This window comes from Grampus griseus (genome assembly GCF_964374135.1).
Source record: "Grampus griseus genome assembly, chromosome: 20".
NCBI lineage: Eukaryota > Metazoa > Chordata > Mammalia > Artiodactyla > Delphinidae > Grampus > Grampus griseus.
This window is the reverse complement of record NC_139014.1, coordinates 26,509,601-26,536,221: the sequence shown is the minus strand read 5'-3', so window position 1 is coordinate 26,536,221 and position 26,621 is coordinate 26,509,601. Positions and strand designations below refer to the sequence as shown.

The 26,621-nt window shown below is 41.4% G+C and overlaps 1 protein-coding gene across 3 annotated transcripts in view; it reads left to right on the top strand.

The window, feature by feature from the left end:
• Nucleotides 1-26,621, top strand: part of AATF (apoptosis antagonizing transcription factor) — a 98,816-nt gene that overhangs the window by 30,236 nt on the left and 41,959 nt on the right. For all 3 annotated transcript variants that reach the window (XM_082678955.1, XM_082678954.1, XM_082678956.1), the window contains exons 5-8: nt 7,009-7,123; nt 8,671-8,875; nt 9,415-9,579; nt 11,597-11,680. In XM_082678955.1, the coding sequence (XP_082535081.1) occupies nt 7,009-7,123; nt 8,671-8,875; nt 9,415-9,579; nt 11,597-11,680 (569 nt within the window). The remainder of the gene's footprint in view (nt 1-7,008; nt 7,124-8,670; nt 8,876-9,414; nt 9,580-11,596; nt 11,681-26,621) is intronic.

Sequence of the window (26,621 nt, the reverse complement as noted above, 5' to 3'; positions counted from 1 at the left end):
GATGTTGACAAGAAGTGAACTAACAAAAGCAAAGCAAAGGATTTGCTTGAAAAGATTTAATCAAACGTCTTTCTTGGGGGATTAATTGCCGGGGATGACTGCTGCAAGTGGCAGGCTTGTATGGATTTGAATGAAAAGTATTGTTCTCAGGCCAGTATATCGTGTGTCCTTTTGACCTATAGTTTAGCTGCAGTCCTAGAGTTACTTTAGAAGGAGGAAAGAAAAAAAAAATGCTCTTGCGATCTGTATATTCTACCTCAATGTATATATCTGGGGTAATAGGAATGTGGGAGTTTATATTACTTGCACATACATAATTGTATGCTTGCATATTTACTTAAAAAATAATGGTGTGGATATTTAAAAACTGATAAGGTGAGCTTTATTTTACTTCATACATTTGCTCTTCCCGTTGCCCTCCATCCCCTTGCCAGAAGTTTTACTTATTGGCTTATAATCTAATTAATGAACTGTGTGCCCATGTCCACACTTATTCTCTGCCTACAGTTTTGTTTACATCGAACAGCCTAGATGAATCAGGGAAAAAAATAAAGCTGTTAAGTGAAAATGGTTTTTAGATTGGTGACATTTTATATATAGAATGCTTGCATATGGGTAGTGTGTAAATGAATACTTAATATAGGAATGTATGAATATACTAGTTCAGTCCTATTGCTGTAGATCAGAACAGGCAGAGCTAGAGATTTTCACCATGTGAAAGACGCTGATTTTGTGATAGTAATGTACTTTCTCTTTCTACAGCATTAAAAAAATTGGCAGAATACCTTAATATATAAAAGCATTTGCTATTTTTCACCTTAATTCTGTAAGATAAGCAGGCAAAGGATTATCTACATTTTATAGATGAGACCATTGGGACTTGAAGAGATTAAATTGGTCCACTCAGTGGAAAATGACTAGTTGGTGATAGTGTCAGTTAGGATACAGGGCTCCTGACCCTTAGTAAAGTACTCTTTCTTTTTATTCTCTACTTGGGAAATTATTCCTAAAGCCAGTGCCCAGGTGCTTGGGTTGAATCTTGGTAATAAGGTGAGGCATAGGTCCTTCTTAATCTCCTCTTAAGGGAAAAGCCTCTGGAAATGGACCATGTAAGACAAAATAAGCATATATGTCCTTGACGGTCGCCATTTGTTTTGTGGCCAGGTGCCCTAACTTCTTCAACAAAGAACTACGTGAAGGCTCCACTGTATCATAATTCCGAATTCTGTCAGTATTACTGTTTGGGCTTGTTCGTTTGAACAAGAAGAAAGTATCTGCAGCTTTTGTTAATTTTTAACTCTGACGCTAATTGGGAGAAAAGCTAGAGGTGAACTAGAAAATGTTGATTCCATTCCCTTTCACATTCATAGGGTTGAACAAATAGAATTCAGCCCTATATGAATGCTAAAGAGAGTTGCTTGTTTTGGTTTGGTTTTTGGCTGCGAAGAATTCACTATTGGATTTGAGCCTCTGGGAGAGAGTCTTTCCTCATCCTCGTCAGCTGTGGCTTCCAGGAGACCTACTGCGACCAGCAGAGGATTGCTCATCGTCTCTTCAGGTTTTACATAAAATTTTACTAGAAGGAGATGTGGCCCTAATATCACAGAGAAACAAGAATTGGGCTCTGGCTTCTAAATCTCTTCGCAGGAGGTTGTCCATGTGTTGGCCACTGGTGACTTGACTTTGATAAACTTTTTTTTTTTTTTTTTTTTGGTGGTTAACAGCACAGAATTGCAGATTTCACCTCTGGTAGGTCTCTTGACACTTTGATGCATGGTGGTGCTATCCCTGAATGGAGCTTAAATACTTTAGGGCTACTTTCTGACTGGGTGAAGGGGTGTATAAAATGAGAACATATGAGAGAGTATTAACAGAAAGGCACACTTTGATTTACTGATATTGGCTCTCTGCTTTCTTGTTGGATTGATATGCTGTCTAATATATCTGCGATGGATTTTTAAAAACTGACTTGAACCAAAAAAAAGGGCTTGTGTAGCTACTTGAAAGTGGCCCTTAAAAGTAGTAGTCTTTTTGTTGGACGTTTTCAGAATTCTTGGTTATGTTACATTAGAGAGTCAAATTATGACTTGCTTGTTGGGGGCAAGCAGCCATAAACATTATGAACTGCTTTGCAGCTTCTTCCCTGCATGGTTCTTGATCTCATATTTTAGATCATGGACACATGGTACTAGAGGAAGTAAGGGACAGGCACTTGATTTTCCTGTTCTTATAATTTTTTATTGTAAAAAGACACGTAACATGAAATTTACTATCCTGTTTTAAGTGTACAGTTCAGTAGTACTAAATATATTCACATTGTTGTGCAGCCAGTCTCCAGAACTTTTTGATTTTGCAGAACTAAAACTCTATACCCATTAAAGAACAAATCTCCATTTCCCTCTTGCCCCAGCCCCTGGCAAGCACCGTTTCTGTTGCTATGAATTGGACTACTCTAGGTACCTCATATAAGTGGGATGATACAGGATTTGTCCTTCTGTGACTGGCTTATTTCACTTAGCATAATGTCCTCAAGGTTCATCCATGTGGTAACATGTGTCAGAATTCCTCTCCTTTTTTTTTTTTTTCCTTGCGGTACGTGGGCCTCTCACTGTTGTGGCCTCTCCCGTTGCGGAGCCTGTGCTCCAGACGCGCAGGCTCAGCAGCCATGGCTCACGGACCCAGCCGCTCCGCAGCATCTGGGATTCTCCCGGACCGGGGCACGAACCCGTGTCCCCTGCATCGGCAGGCGGACTCTCAACCACTGCGCCACCAGGGAAGCCCACCTCTCCATTTTTTTTTTTTTTTTTTTCCTCCTCTCCATTTTAAGGCTGAATAATATTCCATTGTTCTTTTGGACTAGGCTCCAGGTTGAAGGAATGTAGACGATTTTTTTCTGTAGAGAGATAGACTGGGATGGTAGAATTATTACTACTTTGGTCTTAGGGTTTTTTTAAGGTGTTTTTAAAAATTGTGGTAAAATAGATATGACATAAAATTTACCATTTTTAACCATTTTAAAGTGTACAGTTCAGTAGCCAGTACATTTGCATTGTTATGCAACCATTACCACTGTCCATTTCAAAACCTTTTTCATCATCCCAAATTGAAACTCTGTGTCCATTAAACAATAAGTCCCCATTCCCACCTCTTCCCAGCCCTTGGTAACCACCCTTCTATTTTCTGTTTGACCATTTTTTTAGATATCTCATATAAGTGTAATCACACAATATCTGTCCTTTTGCAACTGACTTATTTCACATAGCCTAATATTTTCAAGGTTTAGGCTTGGGAATTTTGAAGACTACTTTGCAAATGCAAAATTGATTTGTAGTTTCACTTTGGAGAACATGGGCTCTCTTAAGATGTAGCTGTTTCTAGAAAAGGAGGTAAAAACAATGGTTCATATTTGCACAGAATTTGGATGAGAGGAGATTTCGGCGTTTTCATGGGCTTCCTTCCAAGTATTAGTGTCTCTTCTATTTTCTTAAGGTTCTGGCTGTAACATAACTTTCAGAACCTTAGCTATATGGAATCTCTGTTTATAATATTCAGCTCTTTTCATAGATGATCATTTGTGGTAACCTAATATTTGTAGTTATTTGTATTCTCTGCTTTCCTCATTACTTTAAAAATTTACATGTTTATATACATAATTTTGCATTATCCTAGTTACACACTTAGCACATTTAAAGTAATTCTTCTCTTTTAAAATTATTATATCTTTATTCTTTTTATTCTTCTTGCCTACTTCTCATCTTGTTTGTGCCTAATCCATTTCCCCAAAACTGTCCGAAGAATAATTCTGTGATACTTTTTTCTTCTTCATGAGAGTAACTTTTTATTTTTATATTTGGTGGAAAAGTTTTTTTGTTTGTTTGTTTTGTTAAGATTCAGAGTAACAGGTGGAGAACCTGGGTTTAGAACACAAGGCATTTTGGATTTTTTTCAGGTAATATTTAGGTATTGCAGGTCCTCCCAAGTGGTGTGGATATGTACTGATTATAAAAGTATTAGAATGTGGAATTTAGAAAAGATGTGGTCAAGGATCTTCTGTTACATTTAAATAAGCAAGTTGTATTTATATAGTCCTTTTTTTTTTTTTTTGCGGTATGCGGGCCTCTCACTGTTGTGGCCTCTCCCGTTGCAGTCCCGTTGCGAAGCACAGCCTCCGGACGCGCAGGCTCAGCAGCCATGGCTCACGGGCCCAGCTGCTCCGCAGCATGTGGGATCTTCCCACACCCAGGGCACAAACCCATGTCCCCTGCATTGGCAGGCGGACTCTCAACCACTGTGCCACCAGGGAAGCCCCAGTCCTTTTTTTTTTGGCTACAAGAACAATATTTTATTTTATTATTTTTATTAATTAATTTATTTTTTTTGGCTGCATTAGGTCTTTTTTTTTTCTTTTTTTGGCTGCGTTGGGTCTTCGTTGCTGCGTGCGGGCTTCTCATTGCGGTGGCTTCTCTTGTTACGGAGCACGGGCTCTAGGAGCGTAGGCTTCAGTAGTTGTGGCATGCAGGCTCAATAGTTGTGGCTTGCAGGCTCTAGAGTGCAGGCTCAGTAGTTATGGTGCATGGACTTAGTTGCTCCACGGCATGTGGGATCTTCCCGGACCAGGGATTGAACCCGTGTCCCCTGCATTGGCAGGTGGATTCTTTTTTTTTTTTTTTTTTTTTTTTGCGGTACGCGGGCCTCTCATTGTTGTGGCCTCTCCCGCTGCGGAGCGCAGGCTCAGCGGCTCACGGGCCCAGCCACTCCGCGGCATGCGGGATCCTCCCGGACCAGGGCATGAACCCGCGTCCCCTGCATCGGCAGGCAGACTCCTAACCACTGCGCCACCAGGGAAGCCCGGCAGGTGGATTCTTAACCACTGTGCTACCAGGGAAGTCCCTGTGACGGGTCTTATTTGTGGCATGCGGGATCTTTCATTGTGGCTCACGGGCTTCTCTAGTTACAGCGCTCAGGCTTCTCTCTAGTTGTGGCGTGTGGCCTCCAGGGCATGCAGGCTTGGTAGTTGCAGCGCGCAGGCTTACTTGCCTCGAGGCCTGTGGGATCTTAGTTCCCTGACCAGGGATCGAACCCAGGTCCACTGCATTGGAAGGCGGATTCTTAACCACTGGACCACCAGGGAAGTCCCTGTATAGTCTTATACGGAGATTATTGGAGGAATGCAAAGTAACTGTTGGGTTATTGAGTTCCTTCTGACCAATCTGCAGAGGCTTTCTCAGGTAAGCTCTTAGCCGTATGTTGAAATGGAATGCTGCAGTGTGATCTGTTTGGAGAACTTGTCTGAGTCATGTGTTGGTGTCCCATTGATGAAATAGGTTGAGATGTAAAATAGTGAGGAAGCTACTCATGCTGCGCAAGGTAGAAGCCGAAGAGACAGAATCAAATTCATAAAAATCACTTAAACTGAAGTTCGTGTGGGCTGAGGTTAGTCTAGAATATAAAATAAAAATGAATGTAGGGATTGCTAAATGAGAGTAAGGATGCTTGTGAGAAGATTACAGTTACTTAAAGGAAAGTGGGAAGGAGTGATCGAAGCATAGCCAGAGACAGATGGACAACTGTTAGTGATAGGAAGTATGGAAACCACAGGATTTAGCAACTGACTGAACATATTGAATAAGGGCTCCAAAATGTCAGTGATCTCCTGTGAAAACATTAGACAGAGGTGAGAGAATCAGACAAAGGAGAAGTATTAGGTTGGAAGAAAAAAGTTTTGTTTCTGACATGGTGTTTGAGGGAGTGATGGGGCATCCATGTGAAGATTTTCTTGGCAGTTGCTGGAAATGGGAAAGTTTTGATTATAAAGCGAGATGTCTGAGTGCTGTCAAAACTTAACTAGTAGTTATCCACGTCTATTTAGCCCCTTTAGTAGGATTTTGCTGATAAAGAAGGTAAGAGTTTGGTTCTCAGCGGGCCAGATTTTATTCTGAAAGTTCTTGGTCATAGACTTTAAACTTAATCCTGACCAGCTTTATTACACGTGCATCCTTTTGGTCGTGAGGAGAATCAGGTGAGAACATATTCTTGGTGTGCAGAATTTTAATACACAGTTCAGTACAATGGAACCTCCATATCCTTGGGTTCCGCATCCGTGGATTCAACCAATTTTGGATCAGAAATACTTGGAAAGAAAAAATGTCAGAACGTTCCAAAAAGCAAAACTTGAATTTGCAGCACTCTAGCAACTATTTACATAGTATTCACAACGATTTTTATAGCATTTACATTGTACTAGTTGTACGTAATCTAGAGATGATTTAAAGTATGTGGGAGGATGCGTGTAGGTTACATGCAAATGCTAGGCCCTTTCATATAGGGAACTTGAGCATCCATGGGTTTCGTTATCCTGGGGAAGAGCTCCTAGAACCAATCCCCTGAGGATACCGAGGGCTGACTGTACTGCAAACAGAAAGTCATTAACTTGGGTTTCTATTCGTGAACTGGAACCTTCCTTAAGGGTATGTGTTGGGAGATTGAATGAATGAGGTGGTAGCTCACACCAGAGGCAAAGGAGATCTCCTGGGGGAGGGTGTGGTGGTGGTGGTGGTGGTAGGGACCCCAGGACTAAGCTGTGCTCTTCAGAAGAGAAGGAATTGCTTAAGGAGTTGATCAGTAAAGGGATAATCCAAGAGGTCAATGGGTAACCTGTAGAAAAATATCTGAGAAAGAAACACCAAAGGAAAAAAATTATTGGTTATGATGACAGGCAGGGAAGGAGTGTGTCAAACTTATTAAATTTAAGAACTCACAGTTTACTGCAGACGCTCTTCTAAGTACCTTACACATTGTTACCCTGCTTGTTCCTCACAACGACCCTATGAGGTAGGCACTGTTATTATTTCCTTTCAGGAATTCTGTATTTCGGAGAGTTTTCAGTCCCGGCGTACCCTGTGCGCACCCCCTCAGCCAGTACTGCTCAGGAGTCCAGCGTCATAGGCATCACCTACTTTGGAGAACTGTAGATAATTAACTGTTCCTTCCCTCTGCTTTATTTCCCAGGTCACAAGGCACTTAAAGCATTGTTGAGGTCATTGGTAGATCTTCAGGAAGAGTTGCTTTTCCAGTATCCAGACACTAGATATCTAGTAGATGGGACAAAGCCCAAAGCAGAAAGGTAAGGAGGGAATGGAACTATGGAATTGCTTATTTTCTTTTCATCTGAATGGTTTCCCATTATTTATGAAAAAGAAAGTCACGTCCTTTCCAGGCAGATACCGGACTTAATGTTAGTAAAATAGAAAGAGCCTCTTATGTTTAATTGGTGGCCAGGATGACACATAAATTGGGAATTAGGTTTTGGATTTTTATGCATAGTTGTGCCTAAGCTTCTTTGTAAGCTTCTGCAAAAATCTTGCCTTCTTTTTAGATCTAGTGAGATTATAGGTGAAAGCACATTTTTAACATGAACGCTTAATTAATGTTTATGAAGCACTTTGTTGCCCATACATGGAATTACCAGTCACAACTGTCGACTTTTCAGTGAAGGAAGAAGCAGTTATTGCGAAGGGTGGAAAAATTTCAGGAAATAGTAGAAGAAAACATTTTTTCCCTTCCTGAAATTATCACAGTTGATGAAGGTTCTCTTCTACCTCCCCCCTTTGTTTGAGCCTGCTGCATAGGGTACCTGCCTGCTGTTTTCCGTTGGGCTTCCCCTCTGCTCCATACCTTTCTGCTGAATTAGTTGGAATGACAAAGGAGAGGAGCTCACATTTAGTAAGCACTTCCTGTGCGCTGGGGTCGGTAGTGCAGGCAGTGTAGCTGGCTCCGTAGCTGTAGGCTCTAGTGCTCTCTCACACAGTTGAGGATATTACAGCCTAGCTTGGATTCTGTGGCCTACCCCTTTGAGTTTTCTTCACATTCTGCTTCTCTTCGTTTGGTTCAACCAATATTACTCAGCTTTCCTGAGTAGTTGGTTACAGGGAGACATAGTTCCCTTATTGATTTGGGGATTGAGGTCATAAAAGTATGATTATATGTTTAATTTTTAAAGACCCTCCTGTAGCAGTATAGGCCTGGTTCATGTGCATTTCTAATAATGTTTTTAACAACCTCATTTATTTTTATAGTTGGCTTACTTTTTAAAAAATATTTTGAAACCATCTATTTTTATATTTATTTTAAAAGATACACGAGTTTTTGTTTGACCTCACGAACGTTTTCTTCCAACAGCAACAAAAAAGCCGTCCTCACGTCTCCCGTGCTATTTAAGATGCAGACAGCATAGGGAAAGCCCAAATACTCTTGACTGCATGTGGGCCTAGGCTTTTTTTGTTTTTGTTTTTTTAAAATTAATTAATTAATTTTATTTTTGGCTGCATTGGGCCTTCGTTGCGTGTGGGCTTTCTCTAGTTGCAGTTGCATGGGCTTCTCATTGCAGTGGCTTCTTGTTGCGGAGCGTGGGCTCTAGGTGCGTGGGCTTCAGTAGTTGTGGCACAAGGGCTCAGTAGTTGTGGCTCGTGGGCTCCAGAGTGCAGGCTCAGTAGTTGTGGCGCACTGGCTTAGTTGCTCTGTGGGATCTTCCCAGTCCAGGGCTCGAACCCGTGTCCCCTGCATTGGCAGGCAGATTCTTAACCACTGCACTACCAGGGAAGTCCCACGCCTAAGTTTTTATTTAGGTAACGTTTATTTACATTGGACTCAGTGTTCTTACTGGTTTTCCAGTGAGGAGGAGATTTCCAGTGAAGATGAAGAGCTCGTAGAAGAGAAGCAGCAGCAGCAGAGGAGGGCCCCAGCAAAGAGGAAGCTGGAGACTGAGGACTACCCCAGCTTCATAGCGAAGCGCTTCGCCGACTTCACCGTCTACAGGAACCGTACGCTCCAGAAGTGGCATGATAAGACCAAGCTGGCTTCTGGAAAACTGGGGAAGGCAAGTGTGTGCACTCATGTGTGTAAGGCAGGTCATGGCAACCTGAAGCAGCTGTGAGAAATTGGAAGTACAGCTCCCTTATATGGATGATGCCTCAGTGTCATAGTAATCAGTCATTTCTGTAGAAAAATTTACTGAACCCTAACGCTAACCCTAACCCAAATCCATTGGGGTTTATACCATTCAGGCATGGGATTTCAACTTTATTAGAAAAAGTATTTTATTCTAGAAGTTGTGGTCTTGTAAGTGTTGGAAGTACAAATACTTTAAAGAAATGGACTTTAAGACAATTATTATTAAAGGAGCAGAGGTTAATCTCTGGGTATAGGAAACTAATATGACCTGCTTAGGGACTAATTTTTTTTTTTTTTTTTTCTGAGAACAGTTAGAGCCATTCACAAACTCGGTCTTTAACAGAAAGTCCCTCCTGGAAGGAGGATTGTCTGTTTCTCTGCTGACACAGAAAAATAGGGAAACCAACGTAGCTGCCTTCAGCAGAGACTTTCCATGTTATCTGACACTGGTTAATGTTGTTGCAGGGTTTTGGTGCCTTTGAACGTTCAATCTTGACTCAGATTGATCATATTCTGATGGACAAAGAAAGATTACTTCGAAGGACACAGACCAAGCGCTCTATCTACCGAGTTCTTGGCAAACCTGAGCCGGCAGCCCAGCCTGTCCCAGAGAGTTTGCCAGGACAGCCGGTAAGAACTGTGATGCATGGTGATTATGGGAGCAGTTTCTAGGAGGCTAATTAACTGAAAAATCTTATCATCTCCTTGTAGGTATTCCTCTGGGTATAAGAAGTCAGTGAAAGAAAGGGAAAAAAGCACTATTTTCCTAGATTGTTGAGAAACTGAGGATATGTGGGAGGGGAAAGTTTTTTAAAAATGAAGCTATTATTGTGTGTAGCCTTCTCTTAATTTTGAGTTTGATCTGAGTCTGGTCATGGAAGCATTTATAATCCAATTTTTTTAAAAAAATAAATTTATATTTTTTTAAAATTTATTTTTGGCTGTGTTGGGTCTTTGTTGCTGTACACGGGCTTTCTCTCGTTGTGGTGATCGGGGGCTACTCTTCGTTGCAGTGCGCGGGCTTCTCATTGCAGTGGCTTCTCTTGTTGCAGAGCACAGGCTCTAGGAATGTGGGCTTCAGTAGTCATGGCTCACGGGCTCTGGAGTGCAGGCTCACTAGTTGTGGCTCACGGGCTTAGTTGCTCCGCGGCATGTGGGATCTTCCCGGACCAGGGCTCGAACTCGTGTCCCCTGCGTTGGCAGGCGGATTCTTAACCACTGTGCCACCAGGGGAGCCCTGTAATCCAATTTTTTAAATTCAGTTTTAAAGTTTTTTCTTTAGAAATGCCAGTATCGAAGCAAGCGTGTACTTTAGGCTTTCCTTTGGATGTTTAGATGCTCCAGAAGAGGATCCAGAATTGAAATAGGCAGATTCTTCTGTCTAAAGGAAACTCTTTTATTTATAGTAGGAATATATAGTTAATATATTTTTTAAGTTCAGAAGAATTTAAAATGAAAAGTAAAATTCCCCCTAGTCTAAAAACTCCACTCCTCAGGTTTAACCAGTGTTCATAGTTGTAACACACTTTCAGGTATTTTCTGTTTATATATATAAATACACACACACACACACACGCATGCATATAACACGTACGCACTTACAAAAATATGGTTGTCTTTTTTTAACTAAATGGGTTGGATATATATATGTGTGTGTGTATAAATATATAAAATGTTATAAACTATATGTAAAATCTTACAACTTTCTAAATTATTCTAGATACTTTTCCATGTCATTACATGGAGATCTACCTCATTTTTCCTAATGGCTAGAGTATTCCATTGTATGGATGTGTACTATAATTTATTTGAACAGTGGATATTTATGTTGTCTCTAGTTTTAGAAACAGTGCTATAGGAAACATTCCTGAGCATTTTTATTTTTGTATTTGTGTGAACATATGGATAGACTTCTAGAAGTGGAAATGTTAAATCAAAGAGAATATGCATTTTAAATCCTGATAGATGTAAAATTGCCTCAAAAAGTCTGCGTTAATTTCCAATCCTACCAGCTGTGTTTTCCTACTGAAGATTGCCAGTTCTAGAGGTGAAAAATGGTGTCTTCTCATTTTAATTTGCATGTATTTAATTAGAATTAGATTAAACATATTTTTATATAACTGTTGACTGCTTGTGTTTTTTTTCTGTCAGGTGCCTATTAATGTTTTGCCCATTTTTCAATTGCATTGTTTTTGTTCTTCAATTTTTTTAAATTAATTAATTTATTTATTTTTGGTTGCATTGGGTCTTCATTGCTGTGCGCAGGCTTTCTCTAGTTGTGGCGAGCGGGGACTACTCTTTGTTGTGGTGCGTGGGCTTCTCATTGCGGTGGCTTCTCTTGTTGTGGAGCACGGGCTCTAGGCACATGGGCTTCAGTAGTTGTGGCATGAGGGCTCAGTAGTTGTGGTGCACGGGCTTAGTTGCTCTGTGGCATGTGGGAGTTTCCCAGACCAGGGCTTGAACCCATGTCCCCTGCATTGGCAGGTGGATTCTTAACCACTGCACCACTAGGGAAGTCCTTGTTCTTTAATTTGAAGAGCTCTTTATATCTTAAGGAAAATAGTGCTTTGACTGTTATACACATTATTTATAGTAGCTGCATTACTTTGGTAACCTCATTGGGATTCACTCCTTCTCATTGATATAGGAGATCCTTCCTCAAGCCCCTGCCAGTGCCCACCTGAAGGACCTGGATGAAGAAATCTTTGATGATGATGACTTTTACCACCAGGTATGATTTTTACACTCTTTTCTTTTGTTATAAATCAGGCTTTAGCATTTTAAAACAGCTGATAGAATTCTCTGACCAAAAGGTAGCTTACTTTGGAAGGATAGAGTCAGATAGGGAGTTAGAACTCTAGTGTTCAGAATTGACTTACTGTGTAGTTCTGGATTTATTGCTTTACTTTTATATTTTTCCTTTTGAAATGAATATAGCTACAGCTATGTTGTTAGTTGATGCAGAGTGTGAATTATTTGTAAAACAGTTTCAACTTCTTTGCATCAGGTGGTTTATTCTCTCTCAGCAGCTTTTGATGATGTTAATGGAGGATTTTGTTTGGTTGGTTGGTTTCTTGTCCTATTACTATTAGATAAGGATATGGAGCTGAAGGGCTGGGATCCCAGAATTCTTGAACTGCACTTCTGGTTCTATTAACCTATTAAGTCTATTCTCTTAAAACTTCTGTGTATGTGTGCATGTTCACATCAGTTAAGTATTTATATTTATTGAGATTGTCTGCCACTGTTGATTATAATAATAGTGTAGTGCTTTGAAGACAGAAAGAATTGCTAGAGGTTGAAATCTAGTCCCGTTCTCAATATCTCTTCACAAACATTTCCCCCGTTCTTTCCCTGACGCTGTGATCTGCTGTCGTGCTGCTCTTTTTGATGATGGTGGTGACCGTTAAGGTAGACTAAACATCTGGGCTGTTCTAAAGAACTAAAATAATTTCCTGTAATCCTGGGTCTCTTGTTAAGTCATACTTCTTAATGAAATGTGCTTCAGGATGTACCCTCTCTAGCTCTGGAGAGTTGAGGATGCTGCTCAGCAGTGATAAACCAGTTTTGATTGAGCCATTATTTTATCAAGGTGAATTTTTTTTTCCTCTGCTGAATTTTTAGTGTTAACTTTTGCCGAAGAATTTACAGGTGCTTGTTGGAGGTTTAGCTATGATGACAGTACTGTGTAGTATATGGAATACGAAGGAAGGAACTTAGGAAAATTACCCTGTGAAGCAAGTAGGACAAGTGATTCTATATTGGGGATGCCTCTGGTTTTGCCCTAAAAAAAAAAAAAGAGAGACTTTTTATTAATCTTGCTATTCACTCTGTGATGTTCAATAAAATTATTGCTGTAAGTCTCAAAAGTAATGATGAGAGGGTATAGGAAAGAGGATTGATGTGGCCCCAGGTGTTCCTAGTCAGAGGTCCTGATTCTTTTTTCCTTTTCTTCTCTTATTATATCCATTTGTCAGAAGAGTAGGGGATTCTGTTTTGTTCTAGAGTGTCTTAAGGAAGTACCTGATATGGGATATTAATGCTGTATAATTGTGGGAGATCATGGGAGACAATCAAAAATATTCCAGTCTTCATTAATTGAAGTGTACGTTGTTCAATGGGAAGTACATCATAAATTAAATAGGCTTAATAAAATAAACTGAAATTACTGGGGGGGGAAGTTGCTTCTACTGGCAATCCTTAGTCTGAAAGATATATATATTTACATATATATATATATTTTAGGCCTGGAGGTCTGCTGAAAAAGAAATAGCATTACTTGATTGGCCCTTCATCCCAATTAATAATTTTAACTTTGATAAATTCTGATTTCAGTTATGACTAGTCACATCTTAGCTTTTACCCTTGCTGGTTAATTGGGGTGCTGGGGTTAATCTAAATTAAAACTTAAACTAATAGAGGTCAGCAAGGCAGCTGAAACACCTGAGTGAAACAAATGGGGCTGCCAGGTGCAACTTTATCTTGGCTGTTTCCCAAGAGGGAAGTGGCAGCAAATTGGAGTTGTTTCAGCCTTCTGTAAAGGTGAATGATGGGTGACACTTGTTAATGTACAGCATCTCCGGAAGCATTCCAGATTGCTTTGCTGCCGCACCAACTGCTGCCATCCATGCACAGTCAGTAGGAACTGGACCAGTTGCCAACATCTGGCAGCACAGCAAGGAATGGGTGCAAGTCTCGAAACCCTGCAGATTCTAAATATGGTGCTTAGAAGTGTGCAGGCTTTAATCACTTACCACTCTCTGGCAGCAGGCTACGACAGCTTATCCTAGCCTCGTACATCACATCCCGACATCTGCTGAGCCGCAAGGCAGCTGCACATTCATTTTCTTTTCTTGCCTTTTCTCTTTGCCTCCTATTCCTCTTCTTCCCACTACCATCCCCCCTGCCCCGACCCTGCCTTCCTCCCTTCAGTTTTTCTCCCCCTCCCCAGTATGCTTCTTGGGAGAGATGATCTGTAAAGATTACTGCTTCATTGTGTGCAAGTAATTGTGGTGATGCCAGGCCCTTGACAGACACAACGTAGCACCTGTTCTGCTGACCTGGTTAATTTCTTCTGTTGAGTGGGATTTGCCAGAGATTGGAGCTGAAGCCAGTTCAATGATAAGGCTGAAGAAAATGGCTGTATGTTTTCTGTCACCTCCCAATTAAATTGGCTTCATAAAATGCTTTCCTTTATTTGTCAGGGTAGTAAGCCTGAGCTAAGTGTTGCATTCAGAAGTGGTACAATGTATTACAATGGGCCTGTGAGTTTTCATTTGTGTTTTTTATGTGGTCATAGGGAAGAGCTGGGTGGTGAATATAATACATCTGCCTTTTTTTTTTTTTTTTTGAAACCATACTTGAAGCCAGACTCTTTGGGTCCATGTTTTGTAAGGAAGAGATTATAGCCACATTGAATTTTAATGTTTCATTGTAAGGGTTTAAAGGCTTACTTGGTTAATTCAGGTGTCACAAGGCTTTGTAAATGCCCTCACCATTGAGAATGGTATTCAGGGTCAGAACACCCAACACGAACACACTCTCTTTGTTTCACAGTGGGCCTTAAGTTACTACAACTTAAAAAATATGTCTGCATTATTTAATAAAGGTACATGTATATGTGTATGTGTGTGTAAGCATATACATAGAGAGAGAGGGGGCACTGAGGAGTATCAGATATTGTAAGTAATCATACCGCTTTTGAGCTGAAAAGAACCACACAAGAACCTGAGTCCCTGAGACATTAAGTAACTTCCTGCAAGTCATATAGTAAATGGCAGCACTAGTACTTGACCTCAAGACTGCTTAGGCCAAGTCCTGTTCTTCACATACCTTTATTTCTTAAACGTTTCATTCGTGAGCCATAAAAGACTTCACTATAGTATTACAGTTTTCAGTTCGTAAATAACTAAGCTTCATTTTCTTAGAACTAGAAGAAATATTATGTGTGTTAGAAAGTAATTTTTTTCCCTTTGAAGGCAAATGATTTATTAAACTCCTGGTTTCTTAACAATTCTAATGAAAAAATTAGCCTTCTAGTTGTGTTACTGGTTTGTTTGGAAACTGGAGTTGTTGAAAGCCCGAAGTGTGCCCAGCGGTGAGGGTTTCAGGAGGGAAACTTCACTGGCTGCAAACGTTGCCAAGTCTCACCCCCTGATGGAATCAGTTTGCATCTGGCTTAGCTCTTGTCAGAGCTCATCCCTGAAGATGATTTCACAAAATATGAAGGTTGCAAATGACCATGAAGGATGAGCCATTCAGAAATGTTTTCAGTATCTATTTTTCATTTTCACAATCCCATTTGCTACTTTTTTAACATTAAGTGCTTTTTTTTTTTTTTTTTTTTTTTTTTTGCGGTACGCGGGCCTCTCACTGTTGTGGCCTCTCCCGTTGCGGAGCACAGGCTCCAGATGCGCAGGCTCAGCAGCCATGGCTCACGGGCCCAGCTGCTCCGCGGCATGTGGGATCTTCCCGGACCCGGGGCACAAACCCATGTCCCCTGCATTGGCAGGCAGACTCTCAACCACTGTGCCACCAGGGAAGCCCACATTAAGTGCTTTTAAGATGTGTTGTCTATATCTCCATTTAAAGTTTTTGTTTGTTTTGATTTGCTTTTTTTAAACCATCCATTGATTTTGACTTGATAGGCCTGAGTTCTTAAAGGATCGAGGAAGGACTAACGTTTACTGAACACTAGTTATGTGCCAGCTTCTGGACTGAGTAGACAGGTACTTGACTCACGTCTTTATTTAATCCTCCCAAGATCTCCATGTTGAGGTACGACTGCACTTAGCAATATTCTGTGCAGTAAAGTGCCCGGTTTTATTCTTTTCATAGCCAAGACCTCAAACTAGTTTCTTGTTACCTCGTGAGGTATTTTGTTCTGAAAGGACTAATTGAGCTTAGATATTGACAGATTGATTCCTGGATTTCTGAGGGTTCATTAGGATTTTGTATGTTGCTTCTAGCTCTGTTTAGTTTTGATCTGGTTTGTCCTGTCACTTTGAATTTAACCAGGAGCGTCTGGAGAAAGGCATAATAGGTTCTGTTCTTTAGATGGCCACTTTGATGGGTTAAATCTCTCCTTTCATTTGCCATCAGGACATGTCTGTAACTGACCCTGCCACACGCTGGACTTTTGTGTCCAAGACATTTGATAATGCCATAAATAAGTAATTACTAATTCAGTGAACTATTAAAAGTCAATAATGTTAAGAAATAGAGAAGAGGCAAGCTTTCTGACAAGCTGGTTTACTTTAATTAAATTGGTGAGTGATTAATATGGACGGCTGATGTCGTGGCTTTAATAGTATGCATTTAGGTCGTAGTGTGAATAAGGGATGTGTGAAGCCATTCCTACGGTTAAGGCAATACTGTGTTCTTGTTGGCATGTATCTTTCCAGTGGTTCAATTGATGGCTAAGAGTATGCTTTAAAGTTTGATTTAAACCTCCTACTTTTAATTTGTTGTTGGAAAACAGATTCCTTCTGTTCAGAGCAGTATTTCATTTTTAGGTTGATTTTGAAATGTTGCTGTTATTTGAGATGTGGATGATGTTTCTGAAAATTTTGATAACATTTATTACATATAGACCTTTATGGTGACTTTAGAGAGGACGTGAATGTGAAGTACACAAATTTGAAGATTGAAGTTACAGTTAAAGTTATAGGAGAGAGGGACTTCCCTGGTGGCGCAGTGTTTAAGAATCCTCCTGCCAATGCAGGGGACACAGGTTCGATCCCTGGTCCAGGAAGATCCCACATGCCGCAGAGCAACTAAGCCCGTGCGCCACAACTACTGAGCCTGCGCGCCTAGAGCCCACGAGCCACAACTACTGAAGGCCGCACATCTAGAGCCCATGCTCCGCAACAAGAGAAGCCATCACAATGAGAAGCCTGTGCACCACAATGAAGAGTAGCCCCCGCTCGCTGCAACTAGAGAAAGCCCGCGTGCAGCAACAAAGACCCAATGCAGCCAAAAAAAAAAAAAAAAGTTACAGAAGAGAGTTAATCAGTTAGATTTCTTAAGACATAATAAAGGTGTTAAACAAACTCCAAACCAATATCAATGTCCAATTAAACCTCAGTTTTAATAATTACAAGATTATTTTTGACCATGTGTAAGAATTTTATTTGAGATGCATTCTAGTTCCTGTGCTGCTGTTGTTGATCTGTCAATGTTTAGACCCAATACAGCATCAGCATTGGCATTGGATGGCATTGGATGGCATTGGATTGTCAGCGTGGGCTCACTGTTGTGCAGGCTGCACAGAACAGGAGCCCAAAAGTCACATTTTAAATGCAAAGTCGAGAAATTTCATCACACGGCAGCGTCAGGGGAAGGCACACACGACTGGCCCTGATTTCTTTCAGTTTCCTTGCTTTAAAAAACACCAGAGCCTGACTTCAGTACTACTGCTTCATTTAGACAAAGGTAAAAAAACCTCAGAACAAAGCCTAAAATAGTTCATTTGATGGAGCCAGCTAGGAAAGAGATAAGAATTGGCTTAGAACTCTCGAAGAAACTTTTCGAACACAAGGGGTACCTTGGCAGTTTACTAGGCAAATATGTGGCCAGAATTGCCTTTGCTGTACTACTAATAAGCCCAATATCAGCTGGCTGGGTGTAAATTAAACACAGCACTCTAGCAGCATTTTAGTAGACCCAAGTAAAGAATTTAGCACTTTAGAAATGGGGAACACTACGTGTTTACTAAAGTGGGCATGAAGTCTCCTTGTGAAATTATATTCAATGTATAGCTCCTTTAAAGTAAATTATATGGACCATGACTTAGCATAGAAAGGGGAAGTTAATAAGCATCTTAAAATATGTATGTGTATTGTAGATCTAGAATAGAACCTAGTTGCTGTAAAGTTAGATAGCGTCTTTGAAAATCATCAATGCCAAACTGACTTTTTACCAACTAGGGCCTAGAGGAAGTAAGTGACTAGGATACGATCACCTCATTTAGGACATTGAAACCCATGTGCTCTTGTTCCCAGTTTGATTTTCTTTCTAGCGTATTTTGCCGCCTTTTGATCTGACACACTTAAAAATCCACTTGAGCGTTTCCTTTTCAGATTTGTATCTGTTTAGGAAATTGGAGATCCAGTGTATCTGTTTGCATTCTGACAGTTCACATGTTACCACTTTTGTGCAATTATGAACTTCATTCACTTAACAACTGCTGTACCAGATGCTAGGTTTACAAAGACTAATAAGAGAAAACCCCTGCCCAAGGAATTTGTGTCATCTAACAAGAGCAAGATTCTCCTCAATTTTGTATAGTCACACAGCTCCTCTTGAAAAGTATGACTTTGGTAAAATTTAAGTGGAGAAAATAAATGGTGCAAGAGAGCAATCAGGTCCTTGATATAAAAACGTACATGTAGTTGCCTAGTGTTGTCTTATCACAAATGTGCCTCAGACATTCGTTAGCACACAGGTTTTTCCCTCAACAGACACATGATCTAATTCCTAAAGTCATGTCTCAATAACCTGTAAAAGACTCTAAGAGATGCTGTTAGATATAAACTCTGGATAATAGTATAAATTCACTATTTTCCAGGCATATAGTCATTGTTAGAAGCCAGTATTGAGATGCAGGTATCCACTGAAACCTATTTCAGATTAGAAGAGCATTCAGGGGACTTCCCTGGAGGTCCAGTGGGTTAGACTCCGTGCTTCCAATGCAGGGGGCCCGGGTTCGATCCCTGGTCGGCAAACTAGATCCCGCAGGCCGCAACTAAGCAGTCCGCACACCGCAACTGAGGCCTGGCACAGCCAAAATAAATAAATAAATATTAAAAGAAGAAGAAGAGCATTCAGGGAGACACTGCTTTGGGAAAGATCCCTGGTCTTCTCCTTACTTGCTGCAAGTAATAATAAATCCTTCCTTCTTCCCCCCCAAAAAAAGAAAAAAAAAAAAAACATATTCAGGTTGGTGATGGGTATTTGAGGGTTCATTTTGCTGTAGCCAACTTTTGTGTAGTTTTGAAGTTTTCTGTAATAAAAAGTTAAGGAGAAGAAAAGCCTTCAGATTTCTTTCTTCCATTAATTGATTCAGCAAATATGTGAGTACCTACTGTATATTTATTGAGTAACTGTTGTTCTAGGCTGTGCTGCCTAATGCAGTAGCCACTAGCCACGTGTAACTACTTAAATTGTAGTTAATTAATTAAAGTAAAGTTGAAAATGCAGTTTGTCAGTCATGCTAGCCACATTTCAAGTGCTGCAGCCACATGTGCTAGTGGCTACTTCAGTGGACAGTGCAAACACTGAGCATTCCCAGCGTCACAGGAAGGTCTCTTGGAGCTCTTTTAGGGGCTGGAACAAAGCCAAGTCCTGCCCTCATGAGCATTCATTCTAGCTTAGAGACAGGATGATAGTGTGACCCTGCAGTGGAAAACGGTGAAAGAAGGGGGTCTAGGGTGGGGATGGGATGGTTACTGTTTTCACATAGGGTGGTCCGGGGATAAGGTGATATTTGAGCAGAGCCGGGAGGGCAGCGAGCAACAGAACCATGTAGGTATTGGGGGGAAGAGCGTTGGGGACAAAGGGAATGGCAAGTGCCAAGTCTCTGAGACATTGCAGAGGCTAGCATGTTCCAGGAAAATCGGGGAGGCCAGTGCCACTGGGGTGAGTAGGTAAGAAAGAGTGGGATAGGAGAGGAAGTCAGAGAGGTAATGGGAGGCCAGGTTCTGAAGGACCTCGTAGGCCACTGTAAGGCATTGGCTTTCACTGTGATTGAGATGGGAAGCCACTAGAGGGTTTTGAACAGAGGAGTGACAAGATTGGACTAATATTTTTAAAGAATCACTCTGAGGACTGTGTTGAGAATAAACTCTAAGGAGGCAGGGTGGCAAACAGGAAATAGGAGACCCTCATGATAGTCTGGGTAAGGGATGGTGGTAGCTGGAACTAGGATGCTTTGGAGGGACTGCTGAGAAGTGGTTGGACTCAGAATTTATGCTGAAAGTTGAACTGACAGGATTGGTTGATGGATTGTGTGTGGAGTGTGGAAAGAGGTGTCCAGGACTTTAAGGTTTTTGGTTTGAGCAATTGGATGGATGAAGTTGCTGTTTACTGAGATGGGGAAAAACAGTGAGAGAAGCTAGTTTGGAGGAGAAATCTGGAACTCAGCTTTGGTTATACTAGGTTTTTTTCCCCCCATGGACTGTGTTGTCTTTATTTATTTTTTTTTGGTTTTTTTTTTTTGTTTGTTTGTTTTTGTTTTTGTTTTTTGCCGTACGCGGGCCTCTCACTGTTGTGGCCTCTCCCGCTGCGGAGCACAGGCTCTGGAGGCGCAGACTCAGCGGCCATGGCTCACGGGCCCAGTCGCTCCGCGGCATGTGGGATCTTCCCGGACCGGGGCACGAACTCGTGTCCCCTGCATCGGCAGGCAGACTCTCAACCACTGCGCCACCAGGGAAGCCCCATGCATAAATATATTAATGTGTTTGACTTCGGGTTGCTGCCCCAGGCTTCACTGGGACGTTTATGGTATATACACTGTATCACCTTCCCCCAAATCGAAAAAGTTCTGGATTCCAAGACACATCAATCCTCAAGGGATTGCGAATCTGTATGACAAAGGGACAGCATGCAGGGGAGTCAAGGATGTTGACCAGGAGTGACTATCCTGATGGACTGTGGAATCACGTGCACCTGAGTAAGGAGAGAAGGGAGCATGTGAGGAGAGGAGGAGGCATGTGAAAAGGTGGCAGGATCAATGGGTTATCGATCCTGGTGGGGCTGAAGAATTATTGGAGTCTGAATCCCGGAAAGAGAGGTTGAGGTTTGTTTCAGCTGGGCTTTTAATCCTTAAAGGGCATAATTACAGAATACAAGTTAGTACTGCCCTTTTGGTTTCTTACTTGTGAATCCTTTTTAGTAAGATCTTCTCTAGTTCTGAATGACTCCCTCTTTATTCTTTCGGTACAAACGATATATTGTTTGTATTCTTTCATTAAAACAATCATTGCCAAAGAATGTCCAGAAATAGTGATTGAGCTGGTGTCCCAAAGGATATATAAGCCCTCGCCTCACCTTTTTTATAGATAGAATAAATATATATATATACACACACCAGGACATCTGCCTGGTGACCAAGGGACAGAATACTGGAAATGGGGGCTGTTGGAAGTTCTAAACAATAGCACTCCTGGCACATTGTTACTTTTGGTATAGATTAGGAAGAGTGGCTTAATGCAGTCACTTAGTCCTTGTACAATTCTTTCTATGTGTAGGAAAAAGAAAGGAAAAGCAAATTGGCAAAAAGAAGTTCTTTAGCAGTCGAATTGCCTAATTCTCACTCTGTCTTCACACATTAGAGCCTAATACTGATAGTGATTTACTTACACTTCTAGTTAATAATTAGACATTGGAAGACACTATATATCACACCTAATGGAACGTATGGGGTCTGATGAGAAAGTTTTCTGTTTCGACTAATACATTTTAACCCAAATGGCCAAGCCAAGTGAAATATCATGGCCTTTGAAATATCTTAGAACTGTGCTGAGAAAACAGTGTGACTTTATTCAGTGGATGGATTTATCATCCCTTCCAAATCACAGGCCTTAGCTCCAGCTCTGGAGTGGAGGCACGAGGCAACACTGAATCAGAAAGTGGAAAAACTAATCAAATCCTTAGAGACCAAGGACAGTGAGGCGGAGTTAGGCTGACTTTTTCAGTGGTAGCCTCTAGCTGTACATTTTCTGATTTTAGTAAGCAAAGGTGGGTTATCTATAACTTCAGTAGTAAGATGCACTTGGGTTTTATTCATACACCCTGATTTCCCTCCATTCTTCCCTGTGTTATTATTCTGGTAAATATTGTACTTGCCACTGCAGAAGTTGGGTGCTTTTCATCTTTGATCACAATATCTAGAACTCAACTCTTTCCTTTTAGAAATATCATTGAATAGTCACTGTGTACAAGGCTGTGCGCGGAGTTCTGTGGGAGGAGAGAATTTGAGTGAGAGCGTACCCTGCTTACAAGACACTTACAACCAAGCAAGGGAGACGACATGAACATAGACAACCAGAGTGCTTGGCCAGGGAGTGATAAAGAATTTAGGAGAGGGAGAGATTAATAACAGTCTGGGAGAATTAGAGAAGGCTGCCGGGAGGAGATGGCGTTTGATCCAGGCCCTTGCAAAAGGATAGAGAGGGTGATCTGGAGGGTGAGGTTGAGGGGCAGGCTGAGGAGGAGGGGATTGTGGGAGCAGGGGTGGGGGTGTGGTCACAGGTCATGGAAAGGGAAGAGCAGTTAGTTGTCCTAATAGAATAAATGATAAGGGAGAGCATCGCTTTTGCCCCAATTTAGCATGGCCTAGTTTGGGAAAGCTCTGCAAGTAATAGCCTACTTTGCAAGTATTGACTCACTATTTTTTGTGAATCTTCTGTGCTTTTTACATTTTCTTCCTTCCACTCTGCTTTTCCTTCATTTCATATCTTATTTGTTATCCACTGTTGACAACCAGTAGAAAGAAACATTGAATTACTGTACTTGTTCATTGTTGTTGTTAGCAGCTGTCGTGATTCAGCTCTGGAAGGTGTTGAATTTTTTTGTCCCAAATTGCATTTTGTGATTATCTGATGAGTATTGTTATCTGATGTTGACAGTATTTCTCTTTATTGAAATACTTACATTTTGCTAAGGGCTTTACTTTTATCATCTTTTAAAATCACAAATCAACTTTGTTGAGGTACAGTTATTATGAGGAAACTGAGTGTCACTCAGAGAGGTCATATAACTTGTCCCAAACTACGCAGCTAGTAACGGGCATAGCTGGAATTCGGAACCCAGATGTGTCAGACTCCAAAGCCCTGGCGTTTTACGGACTCATTGGCAAATGTTTACAGTTACATTGAACCATGGGGCGCACTCACTCACGGAATTGAAAGCTCATATCCGGAAGCATGAGATCTTAGAAAATGGGAGATGGAAACCTGCAACTGAGATTTGACAAACCTATTTCACAGATAAAAGATATTTAAATAGAAAACACTATACTGAAATTAATTCAGATCTTTATTATAAAGATGTCAAGACACCTTTCTTGTAGTAAAAAACCAACTTGAAGATACTACAGGAAGGGGTCAGGGTGTGGGGGAGTGGTTAGAGGAAGCACAAAAGATCTGTTTCCTCTCTTCTCTTCCCGAGAAGAACCAAGTTTTTCCTTTGGGAAATGAGACCCAAGAGGGAGGCTAGATCTACATCATTTTAACAGTAAAATAATGAGAGGTGTTTAAGATCTTTCCATTCATTTGGATTAAATAGTTTTTTGTTTTTGTTAATTCAGGTACTCTTGGGATGGTTAAAAAAAGGGTAATTCCTACCCACTTAAACCACCCAGTTCTCTAGGCCCTGTGTGAGTTGTGAGAGAAGGAGAATATTGTTTCAGGAGGAGGAGGTGCTGGTAATCGGTAGTGATAAAAACAAGGAGTTTCCTCAGTTGCTTGGGTAGGTAGTGGTGCTCTGGATTAGAGGCAGGGTATTTCTTTTGTTTAAAAACAAAAGGAGTGTGTGTGTGTGTGTGTGTGGTAAATAAACAAAAATTTGGTATTTTCTGCCAGAAGCAATTTTCCCCCTCTGTGTGTATGTATATTTATTGAGCTCCTTCTATGGCCAGTGGACAGGATAGAGTGGTGAGCAGTCAGATACATTCTCTGCTCTGTGAGGTAGACAGTCGGCCAGTGGAGGAAATAGACAATAGGCACGTAATCCGCTAGTAAAATGTAAATTAAGTACAGCAAGAGCATCATGTGAATGTGTATAGAGGGGTGCAGTTAAGATAGGCTTTCCTGAGGAAAAGGTGGTTGAGCTGAGAATTAGCGAATGAGGAGAGAAGGTGGGATGTAAGCTGGTTAATGGCTAGGGAAGCATGTTCCAAGCAGTTGCAGGTCCAAAAAAGGGCTGCATGGTGGGAGCAAGCCTGGGAGCGTTTCAGGTACAAAAGGAGTGCTGGTGGGACTGGAGCACCGAGGTGGAAGCTTAGGCTGGAGAGGTAGGTAAAGGGGCCTTTAGGCTGCAATAAGAATTGTATACTCTGGCGTACGTGCATTTTGAAAACATTACTCTGACTGTACAGAGCAGAACAAAATGAAGGAGGGGCAGGTGCAGATGCCAGGAGCCCGCTACACTAACTCAGGTGAGAGCGTGTCTGTTTCATTCTTCATTGCTTCCCCAGTGTGCTAAATGTTTATGGAGTGAATGAAGATGATAACAGCCTATACTAGGGTACAGGCAATGGAGACAGAGAAAAATAGACAGGTTCATGAATTGGTGGATCACATATATAAATCTCGGAGATAGATTAGATATTGAGTGTAAGGGAAAAGGAATTCCAGGGATAACTCTTAGGTCATTGAAGCCTTGAAAATAGAATGAAATTCTTGGCGGGGAGCATATGGAGTGAGAAGAAAAGAAAGCTTGGGACTTCCCTGGTGGCGCAGTGGTTAGGAATCCACCTGCCAATGCAGGGGACACAGGTTCAAGCCCTGGTCCGGGAGGATCCCACATGCTGCGGAGCAACGGAGCCTGTGAGCCACAACTACTGAGCCTGCGTGCGACAGCTACTGAAGCCTAGCCTGTGCTCCACAACAAGAGAGGCCACCGCAATGAGAAGCCCGCGTACCACAATGAAGAGTAGGCCCTGGTCACTGCAACCAGAGAAAGCCTGCGCAGAGCAACGAAGACCCAGCACGGCCAAAAATAAATAAGTAAATTAATTAATTAAAAAAAGAAAGAAAGCTTGGAACTGAGTCTTGAGGGATGTTAGCATTTAATGTTTGGGTAGAGGAGCTGGCTGAATATGGCGTAAAACGAAGGAGGTGCCTCAAAGATGCCAAGAAAAGGGTGTTTCAGGAAGGTGAGAATGTCCAGCGTCACTTGCTGCTTCAAGAAGTCTAGAAGGTTGAGTCGTGACAGATGTTCATTAGACACGGGCATCTTGAGACCTGGGCCTGAGGTGTTTCAGTAGAATAATGGAGCCAGAACTGTTGGGTGGTGCAGAGTTGGTTGAGGAGTGAGTGGGCAATGTGCAAAGGGGACAGAGAAAAAATAGTTACCTACGGACAGTGGGTCACCTTGTGGCGATTTTATACTATAGGTGTGGACAATATAGTATATGTGGATTTATCTTTTGTATGCTTCAAATATAGTATGAAAATTGCAAATGACTCCTTTTGGGTATAATTTGAAAGACTGGAGATCTGAGAACTAAAAAAAAAACGGGTAGTAAAGCAGGAGTTAGAGCAGAAATATTTCTTCACTAAGAATTCTTGTGGGAGCTAGAGAGGAAGCTGAGGGGAGAGTAAACCCAAGCCTTATGAAGCCACTTTTTATATCTATCATTAAGGGAGGGGCTGAAACACATGTAAGAGGGGTTGACTGCCCTTCTTTCATGTGCTCTCTATGTATTGGGGAGGGAGTTTGAAAAATCCTGACTCGACGAGGCTAAGTAAGTTACATACAGGGTTGCCCCAAGCTTTTTTCCATCCCAAGCATCTGTGGCTATGAACCATGGAAACCTGAGAGGTAGGAGTCAGTAACTGTGTTACAAATTCAGAAAGCCAGGGAATATGAGGCTATAAAACCAAATGCTTTAAAAATTACTTGGATTTTTGATAAGGGTGCCAAAACAATTCAATGGGGAAAAGAATAGTCTTTGAAGGGACTTCCCTGGTGGCGCAGTAGTTAAGAATCCGCCTGCCAATGCAGGGGACATGGGTTCCATCCCTGATCTGGGCAGATCCCACGTGCTGCGGAGCAGCTAAGCCCGTGCGCCACAGCTCCTGAGCCTGCGTTCTAGAGCCCGTGCTCCGCAACAAGAGAAGCCACTGCAATGAGAAGCCCACGCACCACAACGAAGAGTAGCCCCCGCTTGCCGCAACTAGAGAAAGCCCATGCACAGCGATGAAGACCCAACGCAGACAAAAAGAAAGCACAAAAAACAATGTATTCAAATAAAAGTAAATCTATAAAAAAAAATAAAGCTGTTTAAAAAAAAAAAAGAATAGTCTTTGAACAAGTGGTGCATTTTGGATATCCACATGCAATAGAATGAAGTCAGACCCCAACCTCATACCACACGTAAAAGTTAACTCAAACTGTACCCTAGATCTAAATATAAGAACTAAAATTATAAAGCTCTTAGAAGAAAACATGGGAGTAAATCTTCATGACCTTGGGTTAGGCAGTGGCTTCTTAGATACAATACCAAATACACCAATGACAAAAGAAAAAATTGGACCACATCAAAGTTAAAAACTTCGATGACAGTCCACAGAATGGGCGTTAATAAGGGACTGGTATCCAGAGTATATAAAGAACTCTTAAAACTCAATCATAAAAAGACAACCTAATTAAAGAATGGGCAAAGCATCTGAATAGACATTTCTCCAAAGAAGATATGCAAATGGCCAGGAAACACAGAACGATGATTAACTTCATTTGCCATCAGGGAAATGCAAATCAAAACCACAATGAGATAATACTTTACACCCACTAGGGTGGCTATAATGAAAAAGGCAGGTAATAGCAAGTGCTGGCAAGGATGTGGAGAAGTTGGACCCCTCGTATGCTGGTAGTGGGAAGGTAAAGTGATGCAGCATTTTTGGAAGACTGTCTGGCAGTTCCTCAAAATGTTAAACGTAGAGTTAACT